This window comes from Tetrao urogallus (genome assembly GCF_951394365.1).
Source record: "Tetrao urogallus genome assembly, chromosome: 3".
In the NCBI taxonomy this organism is placed as follows: domain Eukaryota; kingdom Metazoa; phylum Chordata; class Aves; order Galliformes; family Phasianidae; genus Tetrao; species Tetrao urogallus.
In genome coordinates, this window is record NC_136815.1 from 17,240,826 (window position 1) to 17,264,504 (window position 23,679).

The 23,679-nt window shown below is 37.5% G+C and overlaps 1 protein-coding gene across 1 annotated transcript; it reads left to right on the forward strand.

Moving 5' to 3' along the window:
* Window positions 1-2,932: 2,932 nt before the first annotated feature.
* On the forward strand, window positions 2,933-23,578 carry EIF3E (eukaryotic translation initiation factor 3 subunit E; the record flags this gene model as incomplete). Its single annotated transcript, XM_079534039.1, has 13 exons — window positions 2,933-3,022; window positions 4,606-4,720; window positions 7,124-7,241; window positions 10,090-10,132; window positions 10,570-10,674; window positions 11,906-12,031; window positions 13,292-13,416; window positions 14,175-14,301; window positions 15,793-15,894; window positions 16,741-16,850; window positions 22,298-22,400; window positions 22,609-22,743; window positions 23,421-23,578. The coding sequence occupies 13 exons, from the start codon at window positions 2,933-2,935 to the stop codon at window positions 23,457-23,459; spliced, it is 1,338 nt and encodes a 445-aa protein (XP_079390165.1). The 3' UTR covers window positions 23,460-23,578.
* Window positions 23,579-23,679: the final 101 nt, after the last annotated feature.

The window sequence follows — 23,679 nt, forward strand, 5'->3', positions numbered from 1 at the left end:
GGTGTTTGTACAAGAGCTCTAAACAAATCCAAATTTCCAGTTACGCAGTTAAAACTGACTAAAACTGCTTTGCCATGAAAGTGTATTTTAGAATAATTTTCATCAAGGGCAGTGTAGCTATTTCAGTAAGTGATATTTATTCTTTTCTTCAAGCAATATTCCTCAACATAGTATATTTCACTTTGGGAATTTACAACAGATAAAAAGTTGTCCAGACAGCTTCTCTTGGCACAGCACTGTCAGAACTGTTTCCTAAAAGGCCATTCCCAGCTAGTTCTTCACACCTTTTCACTCATTACTGTACTTACTTCTCCAGATAGTCATGCATAAAATAGAAAGCAGCATTGCACAATGCCTTGGATTCTTTAGAATTTTGAATGGCTACAGGCCCTCCATCTGTACCTTCACAGCCTGTTTTCCACTGGCAGCTCTACAGCCTTCCACCAAAGCTACCATGGCAGTATTTTTCCCCAGTAGTTCTAATACTCTTGTTCACTGTTCTTCTTGTACTCTACTGCCTTTACGTCTCTCTAGCAAAACAGGAAGCACATCACTAATGGTGACAGAATGGCTTAGTGTTATTAAATCCTTATTTCCAATTTCTCAAATACTTTTAAAATAAACCAACTCTAAAACTACTCTGTAATACAACTATATTAACTTGCTATTCAACACAAACAGCAGCTGTAGCTGCCATAGGCATAGTCTGCACCTATGATTCACTAAGCAAATTATTTATGCCTTCTCAAGGATGGAATGGGCCTTATATTCTTGTGACAAACATTGGAGTCATGCATAATTTCAAAGGATGACACAACTCATTTGGATAAATTCAACTCTATGCCATGATAAAAAGTCAGAGAACACTCTCAAGCAGTACCTTCATGTTAGTTACTGTTATGCACAATTTACATAAGCTAATTCTGGAAGCTTGGAATAAGCTGCATATGAGGCTGAACCTTAAAGCAGGCTGCCATGAACAAAACTGTACTCATAGTTAATGCCTTTTTCTTCCTTTGACCTGTTAATAGTAACATGTAGATGTTTCCCATGTATTGTCAGAAACAACATGGCATTTTTAAAAAACAAACAAAAGACAACAAAACTATAAACAAAGGAAATGCTTTAAAAATTTTTGTGCAACTGAAACCAACTGTATTATTAATACATAGTAACTGAGAAAGTAGTGATACATTTCCATTCTTCAAGCAGAAACTTGCCTTCTAGGTGTCCAGTGGCATTTCACCTCAGTTTGAGAAAGTTCTGATTTTGCAGGCTGCTTACCCAGTGGGTGATTCTTCTGTTAAACTCCTTTTAAAAAAGAAAACTAAAAAATGCGGTTTAATGTCAGTCACCAGCAGAAGTAAAAAAGCTGAAAGATTTGAAAATCAGATGATTCTGTTTAATACAACAGGACCATTCCCTGTTGTATTAAAACCCACAGTAGGCTCTTCAGCGAAGACCTCATGCTCAGTATCCCATTTGGCATGACTGAATTCCTTATACCTCAACAACTGAATAGGGGAGCAGGAATGTGAAGAAACAAAGCCCTGCATGCTTCTTGGCATGTTCTGGTGACATCCACTTGAAAGAGTTGTCCATCTTGTCCTTCATAGCTATCTTCCCTTACCTAACAGAAATAAAGAGCCAGCAGAACTCACAACCCCCAACTCAGACGAGAATCCTAGCCACAAAGTTACAGTTATACATCATATTTTAGATCCTTTCCACCCAAATTACTGCATACATTTTTGACCACTGACCACTTGGAAATATGGTGCTTTTCTTTTCTTTTTTTTCTTTTTTTTTTTTTTTAAATAACACTCCACATAAATGCTTTATACACTATGCTTATTTCATTCCCTTATCTGCATGTCTCCATTTCATTAGTACGTCAAAGAAAAAGGTTCAGCATCATATCTGGTGCTCCAGCAAATTCTAGTTTGTTGTTCACAGTGTAAGAGAACAAACAAAATATAGGCTCTTCTACTATGAACACACGTTACAGATGCACACGTCGTCTTCTTCTTAAATGAAAAGATTATAACATGAGGTATGTCACACACAGCTTATAGAATAAAAAATAGTTCACTTGAAATTACAAATGCAAAAGAAAAGTTCTTTGGTGTTAAGGGCTGGAAGGTTCCCCATGATGCACCAGACTCTAGACCAGGCAGAAAAACAATCATGGAACACAGGAACAAAGGAGGCCAATCATGGAAAAATCTGAGAAAAGAGCTTGTGAAAAATCTCACTTACCTGCTTTAGCCATTTACTACAGATTCAGCATGAGCTGATAAAAGATACCAGCTGCACACTTCAGTGTACAGTACAGCTGCGGTAGATGTCTTTACATACCCCAAGTATCTGACAGCAGCATAGGCCACACGCATCAGAAACATATTCAGGACCAAAGTCTTAGTAAAGAAAAACTACATTTTTCATAGCAACTAACTGTACAACATCATCTCCACCACCACCACCACCACAAGTCCTTTCTGTCTCTTTCTGTCTCTTTCTACACTCCTCTGTTTCTACGGCCTATCTTAAGAAAGTATTCCCATGTTTGCCTGGATCTCTGCCACTTGCTAGCTTCTTCAGGAAGCTCACAGGCCCCACAGTCACCACTTACACTGGGGTCCTACAGCCAGCGCCCACACAGACCCCAAGCCACCTCAAGTTTGGGACTGGAAGCTCCCGGACCCCAGCCCACTCATTCCTTCCACACAGAAAGCCCAAAGATCCCACAGCCCCTCGCCGGCCTCACACCAGCGAACATTCAAACCTCCTGCGCATGCGCCCTGCAGACCATTTCCCCTCAGTCAGGGCGCAGTCGCAATCCCGCGCAGGCGCACAGCCCTTAAGAGAGGCCGTCACCGCCCGCTTCCTCGCGTGCCGGCGTTCGCCCCGCCTCTTTCTTTCCCGCACCAAGATGGCGGAGTACGACCTGACCACGAAGATCGCGCACTTCTTGGACCGACACCTCGTCTTCCCGCTGCTGGAGTTCCTCTCTGTCAAGGAGGTACGCGCGTGCTCTAAGTGTGAGGGAGCCGGCTCTAGAGCGGACGAGCGGCAAGGAACGGTGTATCGGCGCCCGCGCCGGTGCTGGGTGCTGCCGGTGCCTCTGCCTCGCCGGGGCCCTGTGGGCGCGGCCCGCTCCTGCGCCGGCTCGGGGAGTGCGCTGCGTGGGGAGGAAGCGGGAGGGCGGGAGTTTGCCTCGCGTGGCCGCTCGCTCTCCGTCTCTCTGTCATGGTGCGGGCCGCTCCCCAGGTACGGCTGTCAGCGGCGCTGGGCTGTGGGGCCCTCGGTGCGGGCGGCGTTACTTACCGGTCTCTGCGATAAAACGTTGCTGCTCTGGTTTTATTTCTGCGCTCAGACCAAGTGCAGGACCCGCCGTGTCCCGTCCCTCGTTGTTTTTGTGGGTGTGAAGCTGGATCCCCGTGTGAAACCTGGTTGTGCCAGAGGTGCTTCACGCTGGACTTGTGTCAATCAAAGTTACTTAAAGTACTTAGTTCCAATGTCTTAAAAAGGAGACAAAACGTGCAAGGCTGCCCAAGTTTGGATTTTGAAGTGCGTACTATTTTAGGTGCCATAAAAATAAGCTAGCCCAACATGCATGCATGGGACAACCTGACCTGCCGAGTTCTTCTGTCTGGGGTGTGGGTTTGGGTTGGTAACAGTCACCTCCAGGGTGTTTTTTGTGTTTTGGCATTTGTGAACCACTACAGGTTAAGCAGAGCTATTATTGCAGTGTGTTATCTTGACTACTCTTCAGTTCAAAGCTGAACTTAACCTCTCAAGTTTTGTGTCTGAGAGATCATGATGCAATGAAGTGTAACACAGCCTTCGTACATGTACATGTTTGAGTTTTTTGGTAGTTCACATCCTCACCTGAATCTTAAAGACCTAACATTCGTAATGCATGGCTCAGTTATTATCAAGACCTTTAAGAAGTAGTTAAACAAACTTAAAGAAAATGACCCAACTACAGAAGCTCAATGCAGCTTGCCTGAGGTGTAGACATATTTTATATTAAGCTGTGCTACAACTCAAGTTTCATCTTGAGCATCTTTTCTGAGATTAAACTTGAGTAACTTGAGTCTACACTAGTCAGAATGCACTGTGCAAAGCATTCACTGAACTTTCCCTCAGAGCTGTGCTTCCTTAAGTTCTGGGGCCAGAACAGGTGTGTCTTTTATTTGTTGGTTGGTTTGTTTTAAGTCTTGGTCAGATTTTTCATGTTGGATTCTCTCCATGAAGAATTCATAGTTTGCTTTGGCCCCCAAAATAACTCATTTACTTTCATTAGGAATGATCATCTAAAAAGATGACTTGTCTGCTAACTATTCTTTTGAAGTTTCTGCTGTTCATAAATAGCAGGAAATTAGCATTGTCTTACTGGTACTAGAAAAACAGAGACACTTTATGGTAACCCTGCCACTTGACAGAGGTATCAGACCTTGAAAAGTTGAGAGGTTGATGTTTAAAATAATTTTGTTGGACAAAATTCATAAATTGAACGGTAACAATAAAGGTAATTAGATAATTTGAATTGGTAAATGTTTAGCAGTATTCAAAGAGATCTGCTGATGATTTTTGTTTCAGATATATAATGAGAAAGAACTACTTCAAGGAAAGCTGGATCTCCTTAGTGATACCAACATGGTGGATTTTGCTATGGATGTGTACAAAAATCTTTATTCTGATGAAATTCCACATGGTAAGTTGCTCAGTTAATAAAGAAATGTTTTTATATTTATTTAGCTTGTAAATTAATAGCTGGTAGTACTTTTAATGTGGCACTCAAACTTCAGTACTGTTTTCCTTTGATGTTAAGGAAAGAACGCATAATACTGGAACACTGCGTACTCCTGGTCTTAATCACTTGTATCTACAGATAAATGCTGCTTCTCTAGAAGGAGAAAGTCCAAATTAAATCATTATAGACATACGAAAACTAATGCTTAATGTTCTATCATTAGAAAAAAATCTCCTTCTGCATGATTTTTAAAAATTTAAGAAGAAAATATCCATCTTCCCACATGGCACCACAGGGGGAAGAAAAATAAGATAACTAACTTTTAGCTTACATTATTCGTGTTTGTTTTTCCTTTATTTCTTTTCTTTCATTGTATCTTTATTGTGAGTTTTCTTATTCCTGATGCTGTTCTCTGAATAGGCACTTCACCCTGTTTACACACTTTTAGTTCATCTTATGGAGTTGTTCAACTTTTTCTAAACTGCAGTGGGTTTACAGCTTGCCTAGGCTGCAGCTTAGGAGGAAGAAATTCAGGTGTTTTTGCTTATCTGGGTACAGGTTCCAGCTGTTTTGCCTGATCTTGCTCATTCCAGGTTCTTTAAACTAAAGACTCACAGCCCCTTTTGAAATATGTAGAACTGTTAAGACTTACAGATGTTGGATTGAATGTTTTGATCAAATATGTCATGTTAGCATTGTCTGTTTTTTATAGGTGTATATGCAGTGCTCCATTGGGCTGATAGTGCCAGTTATGAGAAGGTTATGAGAGGTTTTCACTTTTGTCTTTCAAGGAACAGTTACAATGATAGCTTCACCTTTCAGTTCCATCAGGGTTGTTAAATTCTCAAAGCTGCAAAGTTTATTTTTCTTCTCTTGCTCCAGACTTTCTAAACTACTGGAGAAGAATGTTACAGTATCAGTAGCACGCCTTCAAAAGTAATTAGTCTCATATTTTTCATCTGATTACAGTGAAGTATTTAAGCAGGTTGTTAAGCTCTTTAGGTTTGAAAGCTCATAGCTGCACCTGAGTTGGATGAACTTAGCCATTGGGAAAACTGCCTTCATAGTGGCCAACAACTTTAATCTTGCTAATGATGTTTGGCTCTGCATGCATTTTGGAAGTATAGGACTTATCTTAGTATGATGACTTATTTGATATTGGCCTTTTTTTCTTAGAACAGGAAGTAGCAGAGCTAATGCTTTCACAAGCAATCTGAACAAATGACTCTTAGGTGGAACTTCCTATGCAAAGATAGCTTACATTTAACAGAATATATGTATGTGCCATTTCTTTTTACTTGCAGGCTTACTGACTTCGTTCAATTTTGCAGTAACTTTTTGCTAAGACCTTACTGTAGCAGAAGTTTTCTAAAGTTAGTGTACTTAGATGTCTTGCCTTCCACAATCACCTTATGATTATGCAGCCAGTCACAGGAAAAGGGAAAAACATTTGTTATTAAGTTAACTGAATGTTTTTGTTTTTCATCTGTTTCCCTTTTTAAAATCTCAAGATTCTTCTGAAGCTGGAGATAATTTCTCCTTACTGGAATACTTCCTGTCAGGCAAGTCACTTCTGGATTTAGGTTGGGTCACTATAATGGTGTTATCCACTTTGGATATCCTCTACAAAAGAAATCATGGAAGAAAAGTCTGATAGACTCACTATAATGCTCTATGCCCTGGTGTGTGACCCTCTCCAGTGGCTTCTGGGTTCTATTATCTCCTAAGATTTGGTCTTGGTTTGTCTTTCTTGGATCCCATATGTTTCTTGACATGTATTTCCAGTCCTAAAGTGCTACTGTCTTTTTTTTTTTTTTTTAAGCACATGGGCTGAACTTTTAAGTATTTGTTTTATTGCACATGGAAGTCTTGGATGGCCACTTTTTCTTAATAATTTCTCATAAAGAGTTCTGAGTTAGCATGTGTAATATTAAATAGTTTAAAAGTGTACTTTTAGAACCTGGTTGGTTAGTGGAAAATCTAATTAGTATCGTAGCTTAGGTTTTTTACTTTCTTTTTCCCCAGGTTTATTTGGAATGAGCAAAGTTACTTAAAAAGGTGCTTCTCCTTTAGTGGAAGCCTGAACATACCTTAGCTTGAGCCAAGGCTATTTTAGGTATCTGCTCTTGGGTGGTTTGATTAGAACTGTGCACGCTATGAGAAGCCATATGGTAGAGACTACTTGGTAAGCCAACGAGTTCATTGGTATCTCTGGTTTTGTGACTTCCTTGAAAGGACGAGCTAGGTAGCAATTGGAAGAAATCCTATTTAAATGTGCTGTCAGCACCATGTGATTACAGGTTAGTTTCTGCAAAGACTCAATCTGTATGTGGAATTCTTTTTTTTTTTTTTTTTTTTTTTAAGCTTTGCGTGAGAAGAGAACAACTGTTGTTGCACAGCTGAAACAGCTTCAAGCTGAAACTGAGCCTATTGTCAAGATGTTTGAGGATCCAGAGACAACAAGGCAAATGCAGTCTACTAGGTAACTTTTAATGTATTTTCCTCATGAGGGCTTGTTGGTATCTTCTTAGGTGTTGATGGTAGGGGTGCTGTCTGTATGCCAATTGCAAGGAAAGGTGTTTTTACTTCAACCATTGCAAGCAGTGTTTGTGATGAGGTGATTGAAGTTGCCTTAAGCAGCTTCTTGTTGCTTTTACCTGTTGTACAAAAATCTCCTCAACTAATGTTCAGATGAATCAAGTGTGGACAAGTGCCAGGTATTATTCAGTACAGCCTGGATTTTTTGGAGTTGAAATAAGGTTTGAAAAAAATGAAATTACTTTTTCATAGCAGATCGTTTATCATCTTTCCTTTATCTGCCTTCCACAGGAGGCTGTAGAATGCTGTCTTTCCATTTTGAGAGGCTTTATAGATGAACATCCTTCTGGTGTTGTAGCATATGTTTCTTTCAGGCGTGTCCTCTTACTCTCTCCATTCCCTGCCTTGGACAGGCCAACTGGATGTGAGGTTGTGCTAGGAATTGCTTTTTTTTTTTTTTTTTTTTTTTTTTTTTTTTTTTTTTTTTAAAAGATGTGTCCAATTTCTTAATTGATTTGGAGAATAATTAAAGTAGGACGAGAGTCTACATATTGCCTGTACGGACTGTGAGTTTTATGGTTGAAGCTTAATTAATCCCTGTGAGAAAGGATTCAGCTATCATAGTTAAGAAAGTTAACTGCATGACTTTAACGGAAAGGTGGGTGGTATTTACTCAGTGGAAGTTACTGCTGGTTGTCTTTATGTTAGAGCCATTGTTATTATGTTGTGTGTCTAACCCTTGTATGGAAAGCTCATCAGATCCTTTGTTCAGCTTTCCTTCTCTAAGATTCGAGTAGCGTGCCACATTAGATGGAACATCTAAGGCTCAACTTCAATTTGTAGGTGAAGCCAGTGCTTAGATCTGTTGTCAGTGAGCTCTATGCATCTCCTGGCATGGAAGATTGTATTAATTCTGGAATTTTCTTAGGTGAACGTGAAATGCACAACCTGAAATCCTTCTGAGAAGTCTTCCCAAAGAGAACAGTTACCTGAAATAACTGAGGGAAGAACTTAACTAAGTGCAGATTACCATCCTTTTTCTCCTATTCCTGTCCTCACCCAACTTGCTGAGAAGCTTAGTCACCCCTTTTGGCCCATGCAGATGAACAGTGTGCATTTTCTCTACTCAGCATGTTGTTTCCAGGATTTTTAATCTGATGTAGTCTTTATCAATGCAGAAATGGTGAGATGCAATGCATTGGGTCTCAGTGCACACATGAAACAGGATTTCATTAGAAATTGGTTAGTTTTCCAGCACTTCAGGGAGAAGCTTTATTTTCTCTTTCGATAGTCAGAAAGTACTTAAGCTTTTGCTGGCAAAAGCATGTCAGGGGGTAAGGAAACTCTTGCTGATTTCTGTGAATATGCATGTCAGAATGGTTTCTGCTACTCAGAAATACTATTTTTTTTGCTGAAGGTTCTGGTCCCCATGATTGGACATCATTGGTTGAAATGGGTTTGATTGGACTGAAAAGAAGTATCTGTCTAAAGAACACTATTAAATTCTGTAAAGATCAGTAAGAGACAACTTTGGATTCCTTGATGTATAATCAATGAATATTAAGATGTTTCTAGAGAAATAGTCAACATTCCTTATCCTTGCAGAATCTTCCACTGGAAGAAACTGATGATGCTCTTCCAAATCTTCTGCAAGTCATACTGAGAACTGCATTTCTTAACTTATGAAAAAAGGACTTAGTTAAATCATATCTTGCTTTATAAAACTGTGTTCATCAAATGCCAGTTAAGAGGGTATTCAGAACTAGGCTTGAGTTCTTGTGTCTGTCCCACCCCATTGAAACGTGAGTTCTCGGAAGAAATGAAGTAGAGGGTACCTGCAGGTATGGGAGAACTAGAAGAGAGAAAATGCAACATTCTTACAGTACTTTAATAATATGAACCACCTTGTTGCAATACAGAGGATAGTTGAATACATTTCCAAATAGAATATGTGTATGGATTCAGTGTTGGTGCTTGTTGCCAGATAATTGCAGTACATCACCAGATGAAAAACTGGCGTGCTAAAATTTTGTTCTAAGAGCTGGTCAGGAACCTTTGCAAATACTAGACAAAAAAAGCTATTAATAAAATGAACTGCTCAATAATATCACATGTCTAAAATCCACGGGTCATTAATGGAAGACTGGCTGTAGATAAACCTGTTTTTGTATAGAGGACACTTGAATTTCTCTATTGTCATAATAAGAGTGGTTGTTTTTATTATGCATGTTAAATAAAAAGAAATTCAGAAATATGGTTGTATGTAAACGTTTAGAACTTAACAAATGCACTGGTATAAACAATTGTGTCCTGCAGATGCCTCTGTCTGTGGTAGAGGTTTGCTCACTTATTTCCAAGTGTTGACACTGGGTGGAGAATTCCTTTCTAGCTGTTTGACTTGCTTTTTTCCCTCTTGTCTCTTACTAAACTCCCGACTGCTTGGGTAGGGTAATTACTATGGAATTAGAACAGGACTGAGAAGAGCTCTAAATCAGATTTAAATTTTCATACTGAAAGCTGGGAATGCTGTCAAATAGAAAATTTACTTTTTCTTGATGGTAGTGTTTGCTGGTAGCACTCATTTTAAACTCTGTTAATTTTAACACATAAAACTTTCATAATGCTAGGAACGGTTGCTTCACTACTATTGCAGTTACTTTTGTACAGTCTCTGGAGAAGTATTCTGAATTAACACTAGGTGATTCTAATGGTTGAAGGCTGGTGTGCAGGGTGTTGCACGGTGGCAATCAGTTTGTTTTGTGAAAACATCAGTTTTTATCTTTTTGTTTTAGGGATGGTCGTATGCTGTTTGACTACTTAGCTGAGAAGCATGGCGTAAGTGTTCTATTGCTGTATCTTTTGGAATTCAGTTCTAAACATCTCCACTCTGTTTCCCCCACAGCAACAACTGAACAGCTAAGTACTGCTGATTTGGCTTGTCTCACTTGATTGTAGCTAGTAGAATACTTCAGTAATAGAAATTCTGCCTATTTGAATGTCTTTGAGTGCATACATTTTATACAAACAAAATACATCCTTGTAACTAGCATGCGTCTTACTTTGTAAAGCAGAACTTCAACTGTTTTTCCCCCAGCATGATCACTAATTCAGTGATGTGGATTAAAGTAGTTTTGCATAGTACTCACTGTTCACAATAACTTTCAAAGATAGTAATGGTTGCTATTAAAGGTTTTCCAAAGCTTCTATTAAAAGGGGTGTGTAAAAACATTTTTTTCTTCCTAGTGAGGAAAACACTTTATGTTTCTTTTCAGTTTAGACAGGAGTACCTAGATACACTCTACAGGTATGCAAAATTCCAGTATGAATGTGGCAATTACTCTGGAGCTGCAGAATACCTGTACTTCTTCAGGGTTCTGGTAAGTTCTGAATTGTTTACTGTGAGAGCAGTGAGGTACTGGAACTGTTTGCCCTGAGGATGCTCCATCCTTGGAGGCATTAAAGGCCAGTTTGGATTTGGCCCTGGGCAGCCTGGTCTGGTGGGTGGTAACCTTGCCTATGGCAGCAGAGATGGAACTGGATGGGCTTTAAGGTTGCTTTGAACCCATGTTGTTCTCATTTTGAACCCATGTGATTCAATGGAACTTATCCTAAGCTTTGTGAAATGTAGCTAGAGTAAATAGCAATAACTTTTAATATTGATTGTAAACCATAAAGTAACTTTGAGATTAGATCTTAATGAAAATGGAGTTGAGAGTGACAGTGAATTGAATTATCCATCTAAATGTTGACAGTAAGGCTGAACTTCTCTGTATGATTTTGTGCTGTGTGTGTGATTCATGGGCTGAGGGAGGAAGTAAGTTAGTTACTAACGATTTGTGGGCAGATGTCCTTAATTCTCAGTGCTTTATTTCTAGGTTTAGCATTATTCTCTTATGTCAAATAATTTCAAAACAAGTACTGTTTTTTATGCTGGTAATAGTTCTAATGTATATATTTTTTACTAAGTCTGAAAAGCTTTTCTTCTAAATTCTGTGTGATGACAATTTATGAAGAAGCTATTGTAACTGATCTGTGAATAGAATTGGACACAATGATCTAGCAAAACCCAGTCCTGTATAAATCTAACGCAGATTAGTCTAACACAGGACTAGCACCTCAGAACTACCCTTCTAGGACACAGGCTTGTTACTGCAAAGCTGGAGTTGGTCTGGGCTTTTCTATAAGTATGCCTTTGTTGCAGCATTAGCAGAAAGAGCTTTAGAGTAGTCACATCATAAGAACTAATACCTGCTATCACAAGTTCTTTGGGAACCTGCTTTCTAAGAGGCTTGTGCTAATGGTTTGGAAACATTTCTGCATAGTATGAAAAACCTGGAACTAGTGGCTGAGCATTAGATGACATTTAATTATTATTTCTTAAGTTGAACTGCAGCAGCAGGGAGTCTTTCAGGATTTTCTAGTTTCTACTTCAGAAGTTTTAGTGCTGTCTTTATGTATGTAAATTGCTTTATGAAATATATCTAAAGAGAGAATCGTGCATGTTTGACATTCTTTAAGTTAAAAATATTACCAGAAAATATTTTTCTTCTCTTTTTCAGAAGTTAATAATTTAAAAAAATGAATATAACTCTGCTGTTGTTAAAATAGGTTCCAGCAACAGACAGAAATGCTCTGAGTTCACTGTGGGGGAAACTGGCATCTGAAATTCTCATGCAGAATTGGGATGCAGCCATGGAAGACCTCACAAGATTGAAGGAGACGATAGATAACAATGTAAGTATGATCTTGGTCATGTTAGTGAGGTGAGAGGTTAGAGTTTATTAGTTCTCAAATTTGGATATGAATTGCTTGAAATCTCATTAAGAGCCATTTACTGTGCTTCATTAGAGACAGTTGTGCATTCCTCCAGTGGTGGTGAGAAAGCAAAAGGATGCTGGAAAAGAAAAGGCGAAGGAATATGGAAGCTTTCTTTTTAAATGACCTTTTCTTTTGTTGCTTTGGCAAAAAAAAAAAAAAGCGAGAGCTTTTAAGGTGTTTCCAGGAAACCAAACCTGCTTCAAGGATGTATGTGAGAGCATTTGAGAGCATGGTTTCATTATGAGAAGCTGCTACTTAAATTTCGGGGAGTTATACTGTTCCTTTAATATAAGGAAGTAGATGTATGCATCTAAACTATGCTCTGTCCTAAGGAAAACGATATTCTTAAAAAATGCAAGAAAGTTTTTTTTTTTTTTTTTTATCAGAAACAGGTTTCAGTCAATTTAGCTTCCTTACCATGTGACAGTGAGAGGTGGGCACCAGGAACATGAATTGAAAGAATTGGACTGCAGTACTAAATCAAAGCAGCTAACATGATTAAGAACTTATCTTCCTGTCTGCTTGTTGGGCTTCAATGGCCGTATATGAAATAACTTGATGTTCTACTCTAAACCAGAATCTTAATAGGAGCTTTGATATTTTTCTTCTCCTCCCAGACTTGTTCTTTATTTTGTGTGGCAGATAAGTAATGTTAATGAGTTTTTTGAAATTTTCTAATTTTTATGAACCTGTATGGCTGTAATAAACTCCAAAATTTGATTTAGTTGTTAAACTCCAATGGCTTTTTGGGTAGAATCATGGTAGTTAGCTGTCATGATCCCATGAGTGATTATTACTTGTTATATCCATTCATTCACAACATTTTGCTTTCCAGCCCTTTGAATTGCTGTTAACTTTGGAGCAAATCCAGCAATGTATAGACTTGAATTCTTATTTGTGCCGTATCAGTTGGTTTAAATGAAGGTTATGTTCCTATTGTGGTGCTTCATCACTGGAAAAAGTCTATGGCAAACGTTGTGATGCTTTAGAAAAGAGGATAAGCTAAAAAGGTAGAGAAGCCAAGCAGTGTTCCTTCTTCAGCTGTGGCCTGAAGAACTAGAAACAACTCAGGATTAAAAAGGGATGTAGTAACTTCAAATTAACATGGTGATCTTTTAAGAATTGAAGTCTTAGTACCTTTGTTTAAATCATTGCTGTATTTTTTTTTTCTTTCAGTCAGTCAGCTCTCCACTGCAGTCTCTTCAGCAAAGAACATGGCTCATCCATTGGTCTTTATTTGTGTTTTTTAACCATCCTAAAGGGAGAGACAATATCATTGACCTCTTTCTCTATCAACCACAGTAAGTTGTGTTGTGCTGTATTGCTGGGATTTTTGAATCACTAAAGAAAGATGATTTATGCAGTCTTGTCCAACACCTTGAGTCCACACCCTGAATCTGTCTCAGAAGTTGTAATTATGCTTGTTTTTTATTTTCCGAGCATGTTTGGGGGGGGGGGAGGGGGAGAGGGGGAAAGGGAAGAGTTATATAACTTGTCCTTTTTCAGGGAGGCAGGTAGTAGAACAATAAGATCTGGCACTATTTTTTTTTTTTTTTTTCTGGTGTTCTGGGGAATTGAATATTTGTTATATACCAAACTCCTACTGCATGTTTTAGGGTGGTAGGGGAAGATGATGCCCTTTAGACTTACCTAGTTGGATTTCTTAAGATGTATTTGAAAAGGGTTTTTGAGGAAAATCTGAGAAGAATAAAAATGCAAACTGAAATGCTACTGTTGTTTGTGAGAACTAAATTGTTGTGCCTGTATGATACCTACAACAGATTAATGCTGAGAAGTTATCAGCAGTATATGGACTGTTCTTCTGCAGTGCTAACTGCCCTTTCTTTACTACCTGGTGCACTGCTGTCTTCTCTCCCTTCCCCTGTCCCCAGCTAGAGATCATCAAAGTGTTAACAAATACAAATCATCCTTCTTTATTTGATTAAATGCACACTGCTGGCATATAGTATGAAAGATTTATGAGCTGTCTATCGTAAGTGATGTTTTGATGGAGAACTGTTATCTGAACTCTGTGATTTTTTATTTTTTTTTTCTTTAGGTATCTCAATGCAATTCAGACAATGTGCCCTCATATCCTCCGATATCTCACTACTGCAGTCATAACAAATAAGGATGTTCGAAAGCGTAGACAAGTGCTGAAGGACCTCGTCAAGGTTATTCAGCAGGTAAGAACTGAAATCTCTAGTAGTTTCTGTACCTTTTCACTAAAATCATATAACTTGCTTCTAATGTGCTTGTTCTGGGACTGCTTACACATTCAGTGCTGGTTTTTTTCTCTTATTGAAGTCATTCCTTAAGGAGTAAAATGTGCATGTCAGGTTTTACTTTCCCTCTCCCTTGTAAGTGCAGAAAATTCAGCAAGACGCTTGAAATGGTTTTGAATCGTAGTCTATTTTTTTTCAGCCATCACTGCAAGGAGTTTTTTTTATACAAAAGATACATTTCAAAAGTGGTCTTTGTATGCTGATTTACATTCAGATTTGCATGCCCTTCTTAAATGCTTCTGTTCTCACAGTTATGAGTAGTCTTAGGATCTTACTGGAGTAACAAAAGGAACAAGATGGTAGAGATTGAGGGTTTTATTGCAAAGGCTTTTGTCTGAAATCAGCATGCAGTTTGTATACAAGTAGTTAACCTTTAAACACTAATTATACCATACTAGTTCATGTGTTTAATAAAGTGATATTACATAATATGAACCATACAGAGTAGATGAATAATATCAAATTCTGTAATGTTAAATTTTATGGATCTGAAAGTTGTTCACGCAGGATGACTTGTAACTTGTTGGGAGGGGGGGAATGAAGCATTGAATAAAGTGGTTTGTCCGGTGTTAATGGCAGGCTGGTACTAAGAGGCATGTCTGTCCATTCTCTAAACACTAAGACATGAAGATTCTGCAAGTATTTAACTGATAGTAGGCAGTTACATGTTCATCTTCATTAAACTGAAAATATTATCCGAGCTCTTTCACATAATGAGCAGTAATTACTTGAAGTACAGTGGTGTGTAAAAACTAAATGTTGAACCTAAATAATGAGGTTTATAAATACAGTTCTGGTAAGGAAAAATATTTCATCTACTACTGAAAGAGCCTTTTTAGTAACTTACTGAATCGCTGGTGGTCTTATAAGTACTAAAGCTGGTAGTAACAGATTGAATTTAGCTGTCATAAAGTGTTTGTTAGAGATATGCCAGAAGGTGTTGTATTTGCATCTTAATTTACACTCACAGGTGTGTGTATAATGTTGTTTCTGCCTTGTGATTGAGTAACTTATGTAATATCAAAATGGAGTACTTTGTATAGAAGTAGCATTATATGTGTAAGCCTTATCTTGTGTGTATCAAATGATGCAGGTATTTGGACTTGAAATTGAAATTTAGGAAGAATATCTGTTCTTACCATACGTTAATAAACTGAAGTGCTTGATAGAAGATGAGTAAAAGTCATGGATGCTTTCTTAACCTGAAGGTTGCAGTCCTAAATGCTAGGACTGAAATGGCACTTGTGGTTATTTAATGAGACTATTAAAAACATTTATGTGGCTCTTAGATACTGGAAAAACATCTCTTATAATTGTTTGAGTAATGTACATAATATTAAAGTGAACTTGTTGCAGTGATTCCTAATAGAGTTGTGTTATTTATTTTGACAGGAGTCCTATACATACAGGGACCCCATCACAGAATTTGTGGAATGCCTGTATGTTAACTTTGATTTTGATGGTGCACAGAAGAAGTTGAGGGAGTGTGAAACAGTAAGCTCTATAATTCTATTTTTTTTCTTTGACTACAGGTCTGTATGAAATTCTCAAAAGCCAGCTAGCTTACTTGAAATTTGAACTCAAATTCCATTGCCAGTGTTTTTTTTATTAGCTTTAAGATTATATTTAGTCAGCTCCTAGAACAAAAAGTAAGTGATTGTGCTTCTGGCTGAGCTTCAGCTTCTCAGTTAGTGTTAGTTTGAAGAAGGTAAAGCCATCCTTTTCTGTTCCAAGAAGTGTTGTGCTCTGGGATGGTAACATTGAAAAACACTGTAAAATCAGGATAGGTAAGTGTATATTCATGTAAAATGAGTATAGTTAAAGATAAGCAGTGCTTGGGTTGACTAGTGTAAGAGTTGATGCTTCTCACAGCTGAAAACTATTGTCAGTTCTTAATCTTTTTTGACTCTTTTGACTGATATTCGTTACCTTATTAGATAAGGTTAGTAACTCTGTTCACTGCTAAGGGCTGGTGATCCTTTTATCTGAACTTAACATGCACAGTTGTACTGCTAATGAGCCTGGCTTGTGTGATAAGACAGAATGAGAAGAATCTCTTGAAGTAAGAGGAGAGTAGTTAAGTTTTGTGTGTTACTGCAGGGGTCTTCAGTGTAGGTTTGAGAGACCCTGTTCTTTTTGGTAACCTCAGTTATCAGATTAGTGTGTAATGTTAATTTAGCAATCTGCAGATTCATGGGAAGTCATTTTAAATGCAGACTTTTTTTTGTCCATCATGGATTATGCTGAGAACAGTTTCTAATACATTGTTCCATCAACAAATAAGATGAGTGACAAAAAAAAAATTGTTTGTTTTCAGTGTTCCTCTTCTTACGCTTGCAGGTGCTTGTGAATGATTTCTTCCTAGTTGCCTGCCTTGAGGACTTCATTGAGAATGCCCGTCTCTTTATATTTGAGACTTTCTGTCGCATCCATCAGTGTATCAGCATTGGGTAAGAGAGCTTTTTTCTGCAGCTGTACAGATAAATCAGTTGCAAGTGAGATTGACAAACAGCATAAACTTTTGTACTAAAGATGTTCAATCATCAAATGTAATGATTTTTTCATTAACTAAAACCTAATTAAGTAGTTGTCTTTCTAGATGCATAGCTTTAAAGTGATTTGTTTTAATTATAGCAGTCATATTTTAAAGCTATGTGATTTTAATGAAATTTAACACAAATTGTCTTTTCTCCTCCCTTCTCCACCCAGGCAAGCATTCATTTCTGCACACATTGATAAAGAATGATAGTATTAGGTAAATAATAGCAAATACAATAATTGTTTACTTAACCATAGGTATGTCAATCAATTATGTCTTAACTGGACGTCCCTTGAAAATGATTGTACTGCTTTTTTCAATTATATCTTCATTCCTGTGCATTATTGGAATGATCCAGCTATAAGGCAATGATATTCCTATAGGCAAAGATGTCTGCTACTTCCTCAAACTAATATTCTAAAAGCAGACTTTTCCAATACCTTTGTTGTAAAAACTAAGCAAAAAAAAAAAATGGTGTTATGCATGTTTGAGATCTTGCTGCAGTTGGTGCATGCCTCCATTCTCTGTATGTTCATGTTACTTTAAAATTTTCCTGGAGAATATTGGAGAGATCCCCCAAACAGCAGAAATCAGAGCTGGTAAATCAATCAAATTCAGTGGAGTCTTGTTTTGGAGACCTACTAGCAACAAGTGGTGTTTGTCTGGCCCTCTGAGGAAGCTGTTTAATGCTTCTTGATTTAAAAAAATAGAATTTGATTCAAAATTCTTCCAAAATTTTGTAAGCTTATTGAAAGGATGACTTTTTATTAACTTTTCTAGTAGGATAAGCCCCAAAGATTACTTCCATAATGTATCTGGAGAATGATTGTATTTTGTTAGGTGTTTAAAGTAATTAAGTTCAATGCAATGGTTGGTAGAAGGTGATTTTTTTTTTTTTTGAGAACTTAACTCTGCTGCAGTGTTTTGCATAACTTAACTCTGCTGCAGGTTTTAAGCATACTTAAAAGGTAGTAAACTGAACTAAACAACGTGAGCAGAGCTTTTTTGTACTTACATCCATGTTTGTAAGGAGACTAATACTTGAATCAAAGTATTACACAAAGGGACTTTGAAATAAGAATTTTGGAATAATGTCTTTGTAAACTAAGCTCTGTAAGGGTGGAGTTTCTGGAATATATGAAACTACGTAGGCTCTTGCTATCTCCTGCAAATGATTCTTCTGTGAAGGCGCACGTTCTTAATGAAGTTAGATGGTTAGATAGTTTTTCTTAAACTAAGGGCTAAATGTCATTCTTAGAAGTTTATTAGACCTCAGATCATAGAAGTGATAAGTAGAGAGCCTAGAAGATGCATTTTAATGCATTGCAGGTGTCTCTGCTGAAAGAAATGATTAATAATAGCAAAAATAGTGAGCTTTGTTTGATGTTTCAAGGTATGTGGCACATTATCCTCTATGGAGCATTTATTGCTTTATGGTTCATACAGTTTTGTACCACAAATGATAAAAATATTTTAGTTTGTTCTCATTGTGTGGTTTGGAAGTAGAGGTAGCAGTGTCTTTATTCCATAATTGCAATGATGTGTTCTGAGGAAAGTAATAAACTGAGTTAGGTGTGGATATTGCTGGCATAATATCATTTCTGGTGACTTCATGTGGAATCAGTCATCACTAAGGAGATAGTTTGCACTAGGTCATAGTGTTTAAAATGACGGACTCAAGCCTTAAACTTCTGCACAAGTTGTGACAAGCATTAGATTTGGGCTTCCGTGGGGTATGTAAGTATTTCTTGGTGCATTCTAGGCTTCATTTGAAGGAACTGGCACATCAGAATGCTCTTATTGAAATTTAGCTAAGCAGAGTTCTTGCATTTCTCTCTCCATGAGCAATTTCAACTGCTATTTCTGTATATTAAATATATTAAATTACTTATATTAATGTCCTTATTAAATACTAAATAGGAGGCTTATTTGATTTCTCTAACTACATCTGTTAGGCAGCTGATACTTTTTTCCAAAGGACGTAGTTTCCTTATCAGTTGTAATTTTAAATTTATCAGTGTTAAATCATCCTGTAATTAGTTTACTGTTTAAAATACCATGTTTAGCATGGGGTAATAGATTAAATTATTTCAGAATGTGATTTGATTAGTTTTGATATGCCTGTATTTAATTGAAGAGCTCAGTATGCTTTATTTCTCTTCTGTATCTTATCTTTCAGTGCACAGAACACAACAGGTCTATTTATATGTGAGGCTCTGTGGAAGTTCAGTAACCGTTCTGTTTATGCAGAGGAAAACTTTAAATAGCATTTCTTCCAGCATGAACCAAATAAGTGAGCGTCCTGTTAAGACAGAAGGGTGGAAATAATCTGGAGAGCTTTTTTTTTTTTTTTTTTTGAACAGCATGTAACATGATACAGTAGACAGGAGTACTGAATACATGCATATTTAATAGTGCAGTAGAAGAATGGTGTTTGTAACATAGTTATAATTAGGATAAGTCTTTAGTGCATTCAGTTTGGAAGGATTGAAAATGCTTTCTGGCTGTGTTACTTTGCCAGAGGATTATCTCCTCGCGCTGCGCATCCAGGCACTTTAAGGTGGTGTTGGCTGCTTCAGTGTGGCCTGTGAGGGGACTCTGAGCTGGAGCCTAATTGTAGCAAATGCTGAAATTGGGTTGTTTTTTGCCTTAAAAGTTTGATTGAAGTCTTAGTATTACTACCAGCATTAAAAAGCCCTTTGTTTTACTGAAAGGTGACTGTTCTGCTGCCTGTTATTTTATATTTAGAATCTTAAGTCAATTTGAATTTCAAAGTTAGAAGTTCAGGTAAGTTTCCTTATATCCTTCTCTGCCCTCTGTTACTTTCATTATGTAACTTTGAAGATTTTTAAGTGCATGTTGGAGGAAGAAAATACCTGTACAGAAGTTGTACAGAGGTGTGCTGTATGCTTGTCCATATAACTATTTTAACATACTTGCTCAGCTTCTTCAGAGGTAGGCTTATTTTGTAAAATACAGACATGGATAAAGCAATTCATAGCTCTTATTTGTCCCTTCAAGACTAATAGTACATGAGTGTAGAGGATATATATTCCTTCTCATAAGACATCTTGAGGTTTGAAGAACTTCCTAGGGCTGTGCTTATGTTGGCAAATAGTGGGTGTAAGAGGATTGGATCTACAGAGAAAAATGTGTTGCTCAGGAATTTGCTGGCATCCATACTCCATGTGTTCTGCTTAAAACAAGTTATAATTAGAGTAAACTAGGCTTAAACCCATCATAGTAGTTAAAGTGTGCTTTATTCTTTGAGTGCATCTTAACTTTCTATCTAATTAGAAGAATCTAGTTTTCAGTCTGGTTTTGATCACAGTTGTCACTGCAGTCTCCCACAATAGGAAGTAGGAATGATTGGTCTAATTTCTTGTGCAAACATACATGCTGATGAAGACTACTTGGTTAACAAACCTTATCTTCAGTGGCTCTTGAGAAAGGTACAACTTATCTACTGGATGATGTGAAGCAATTGTTTCTGCTCTGCAGTAGCTCTTCCCTGCAAGCCTATGTTGCACCTACACCCACTGCAGCGCAGAGGGGCTGTAAGTTAAGGGAAAAGTAAAATCTGGGTGCTGTGGCTTAGAAGTGACCACTGGAAGTCACTTGATTCAAGTCTGTGCACCCAATTACAACTTGGTGCAAGAGCCACCCCACGTTATGCTACCCAAATCCTTGGCTACTTGATTCTTGATTGTCTCCAAAGTTGAAGTCTCCATAGCCAAATCACAAAGGTAGGTAACTTAATCCATGAAGTTGTGGCAGTGGCCACTTCGTGTGGTCATCTGGAAGAGTTATCAGTAGGATTCTAATAAAATATCTCAAACAGAAAAGTAGGAGAATTCTCCTAGCTTGCTCTCCCCTACTATTCTTTCAGTTTAGAGTTTCTTTGTTTAGAGTCAAGTACTTAATATCACAAATTCAAAGACTTGGGGGAAAAAAAAAATTGTAGTTTCTTCCTGCTGAGATTTCAGTACCCCTTGCTGCTTATATGCTGATAATTCCACAAAAATTTTACATCTGTGTCTTCTGTTCTTTTGCTTTGTCTGCCATAACTGTAGTTTTGAAGTGCTCTACTGATTAAAAGTTCAGATGAAACAGTAGCAACTATTTTTGGGTTTTACTTACCTTTTCTTTGTAAGATTCCAGGTACCTTGTTGTGTATTTGTTGTTATTTCACTGACTGAGGTCAGTATTAAAGTTACTTTGATTTTTCTCCTTGCTTCATTTCATATTCATTTGTGACAGAAATGAAATTGGAAGAAAGTTAAGAGTTAAGAGTGTGTAAAAGGAGAGACCATATAAAGAAGGCAGTCTAGGCAAAATAGGCAGACTAGCTATGTGGACTGGCTAATAATTGATAGAACAGTAATTAGTATAAAATAAAATAGCTTTTGGGTTCAGAAAAATGTTTTAGCAAGACCCTGTAAATTGGTGAGAAATTGACCTCTTGTGCAACTCCAGCGTAACCAGCTGGGTTTTGGTGATGTCTGCAGCCCTTACCTCATGTTTGTCAACGCAGTCTGGAAGCTGATGGAAGAATGAGTGTTACAAATAAACTCTGGGAGCCAAATGCCAGCAGGAAGCTGGAGGAGTTGGCTGCAAAGCCACAGGAAACACCATCAGAGGGAATTATTTCTGGATAAGAGTGCCTGTTTCATTAAGCATTTTCCTTTCTCTGTTCTCCTCCTCTGCTAATCACCCTTGAAATTGCAGAATACTGTAGTGTATCTACATTGAATGCATGATGAAGACTCAATGTATTGTGTACCAAGCTGTGTGCTTTTGTGGCCCTTGTTTCTGAAGGTTTAAAGTTCATTGGTAGTTGTGTGACAGTCAAACAGCTTTACTGGTCTAATTACTCTTAAAATGTGTCTGCTGTCTGGGTTTAAAGAAGAGTAAAAGGAATTCAGTTTTTTCCCTTGTAGTAACAGTTGCTGTTTTATGTAGTCTCACCACAACATAATAGACAATTTTTCAAGGAATTCTTATGTAGGCAAGCTTTAATAGGAACATAAATAAATATATAAGTTAAAGATAAGATAGGCAGTAAGCACGTACTTCAAGGAATGAATTCCTTATTCAGAATATTCCAAGCAGTTACAGGTCTTTTCCTTTTTAAGGAGGTGAAAAAATACAAGGGGGAGGGAAACAAGGATTTTATGTTTTAAAGTTATTTCGATTGAAGGGAAGTAGGTTTCCCAATTATATAAAAACAGTGAAGAAAAGCCTTGTGCTGTGCCATGTTTCGTGTATTGGTTTAATGCGTATTTCGCAGGCTCTGAGTATATTTATCAACATGAGAGAGGCCATATTTGATCTTCTGATAAGCCTGTTATCTTCTAGTATGTTGGCAGATAAATTAAATATGACACCTGAGGAAGCAGAAAGATGGATCGTCAATCTAATTCGAAATGCACGATTAGATGCCAAACTGGATTCAAAGCTGGTAAGACTGCATGCATGGATCCAAGTGATTTCTTACCTAGAAGTAGTGTGTTCCACTTCATTTTTCTTTGCCCACAAACTATAGTAAACTTCACTACTGTGTTTTGGCTCTGTGTGAGAGAGAACTTTTGTAGAAGCTCTGAAAGCAGAGCATTAAAATAAAGGCTTATGTACTACTGTTTAATTTCCTTATTTTTATTGCGTTTTAGGGCCATGTAGTTATGGGCAACAATGCAGTGTCACCTTATCAGCAAGTGATTGAGAAGACCAAAAGCCTGTCTTTTCGTAGCCAAATGTTGGCTATGAACATTGAGAAGAAATTGAATCAGAGTGGTAGATCAGAGGTCAGTATGAGTTGTATTTTTCAGAATCTGTTTGTTCGTTTGTTTTTTTTCTTGAATGTGAATGATGTTAAAAGTGTAATTCTAGCCTGTTCCTTAGTTCCTCAGGCATGCTCAATTCTAGTTCTGGTGCCAAAAGTGAACCAACTGACCAAATTGACAAATGTTTATTTTTTTTTACAGCAGTTCTTGTTTTCTTCTCTTGTTTCCTCTCACTACAAAACAGAAAAAAAGAATGCCTAATTATTTGTTTCAATCATTTGATTGTGCTTCCTTTTAAATGGTCCCTTTCACCTTCCAAAAACACCTTTTAAGGAGGTGATATGTATGAAAATAGCTAATATCTTTTCTGAGTGAATTATACTTGAATTACTCTGAATATTGAACGCTGAGTTAAATCGCCCTCTCCATCACACATTGGTGCTCTTTGACAATACTGGGTTGTAAGTCAGTGTTCCTCTGACGGTGTCATTTGTGATACAAGTATTTGTGGGTAAGTATTATTGGAAGAAAAATGAACAGCGTTGCAGACTCAGGAGTAGAAAATATGTTGGTCAGCCACCAGTGAAAAAGGGGAAGTTGGCAAGTTGATTCTGTTAGATGGAAGTTGTATGAAACTTAATAGGAGAAGAAATGAGTATTGCATATTTTTGACTGATGCTTATTTTATTTGTTTTTAGGCACCTAACTGGGCTACTCAAGACTCTGGATTCTATTGATACAGTTCTGTAGCGGGAAAATTATCAGTTTTCATTTGAATAAAAAGCGTATGATAAGCATGTCTAACTTGGAGAAGACAATTGTTTCATCTTAAAATCATTTGAATAAAATTGGCTACTTTTAACTACCTGTGTTATCTCCAATTTGTATAGATTAGTACTATAATTGTATTGTACTGGGGCTTGTTAGTATAATGGTATTCTGGAACGTTTTAGATCA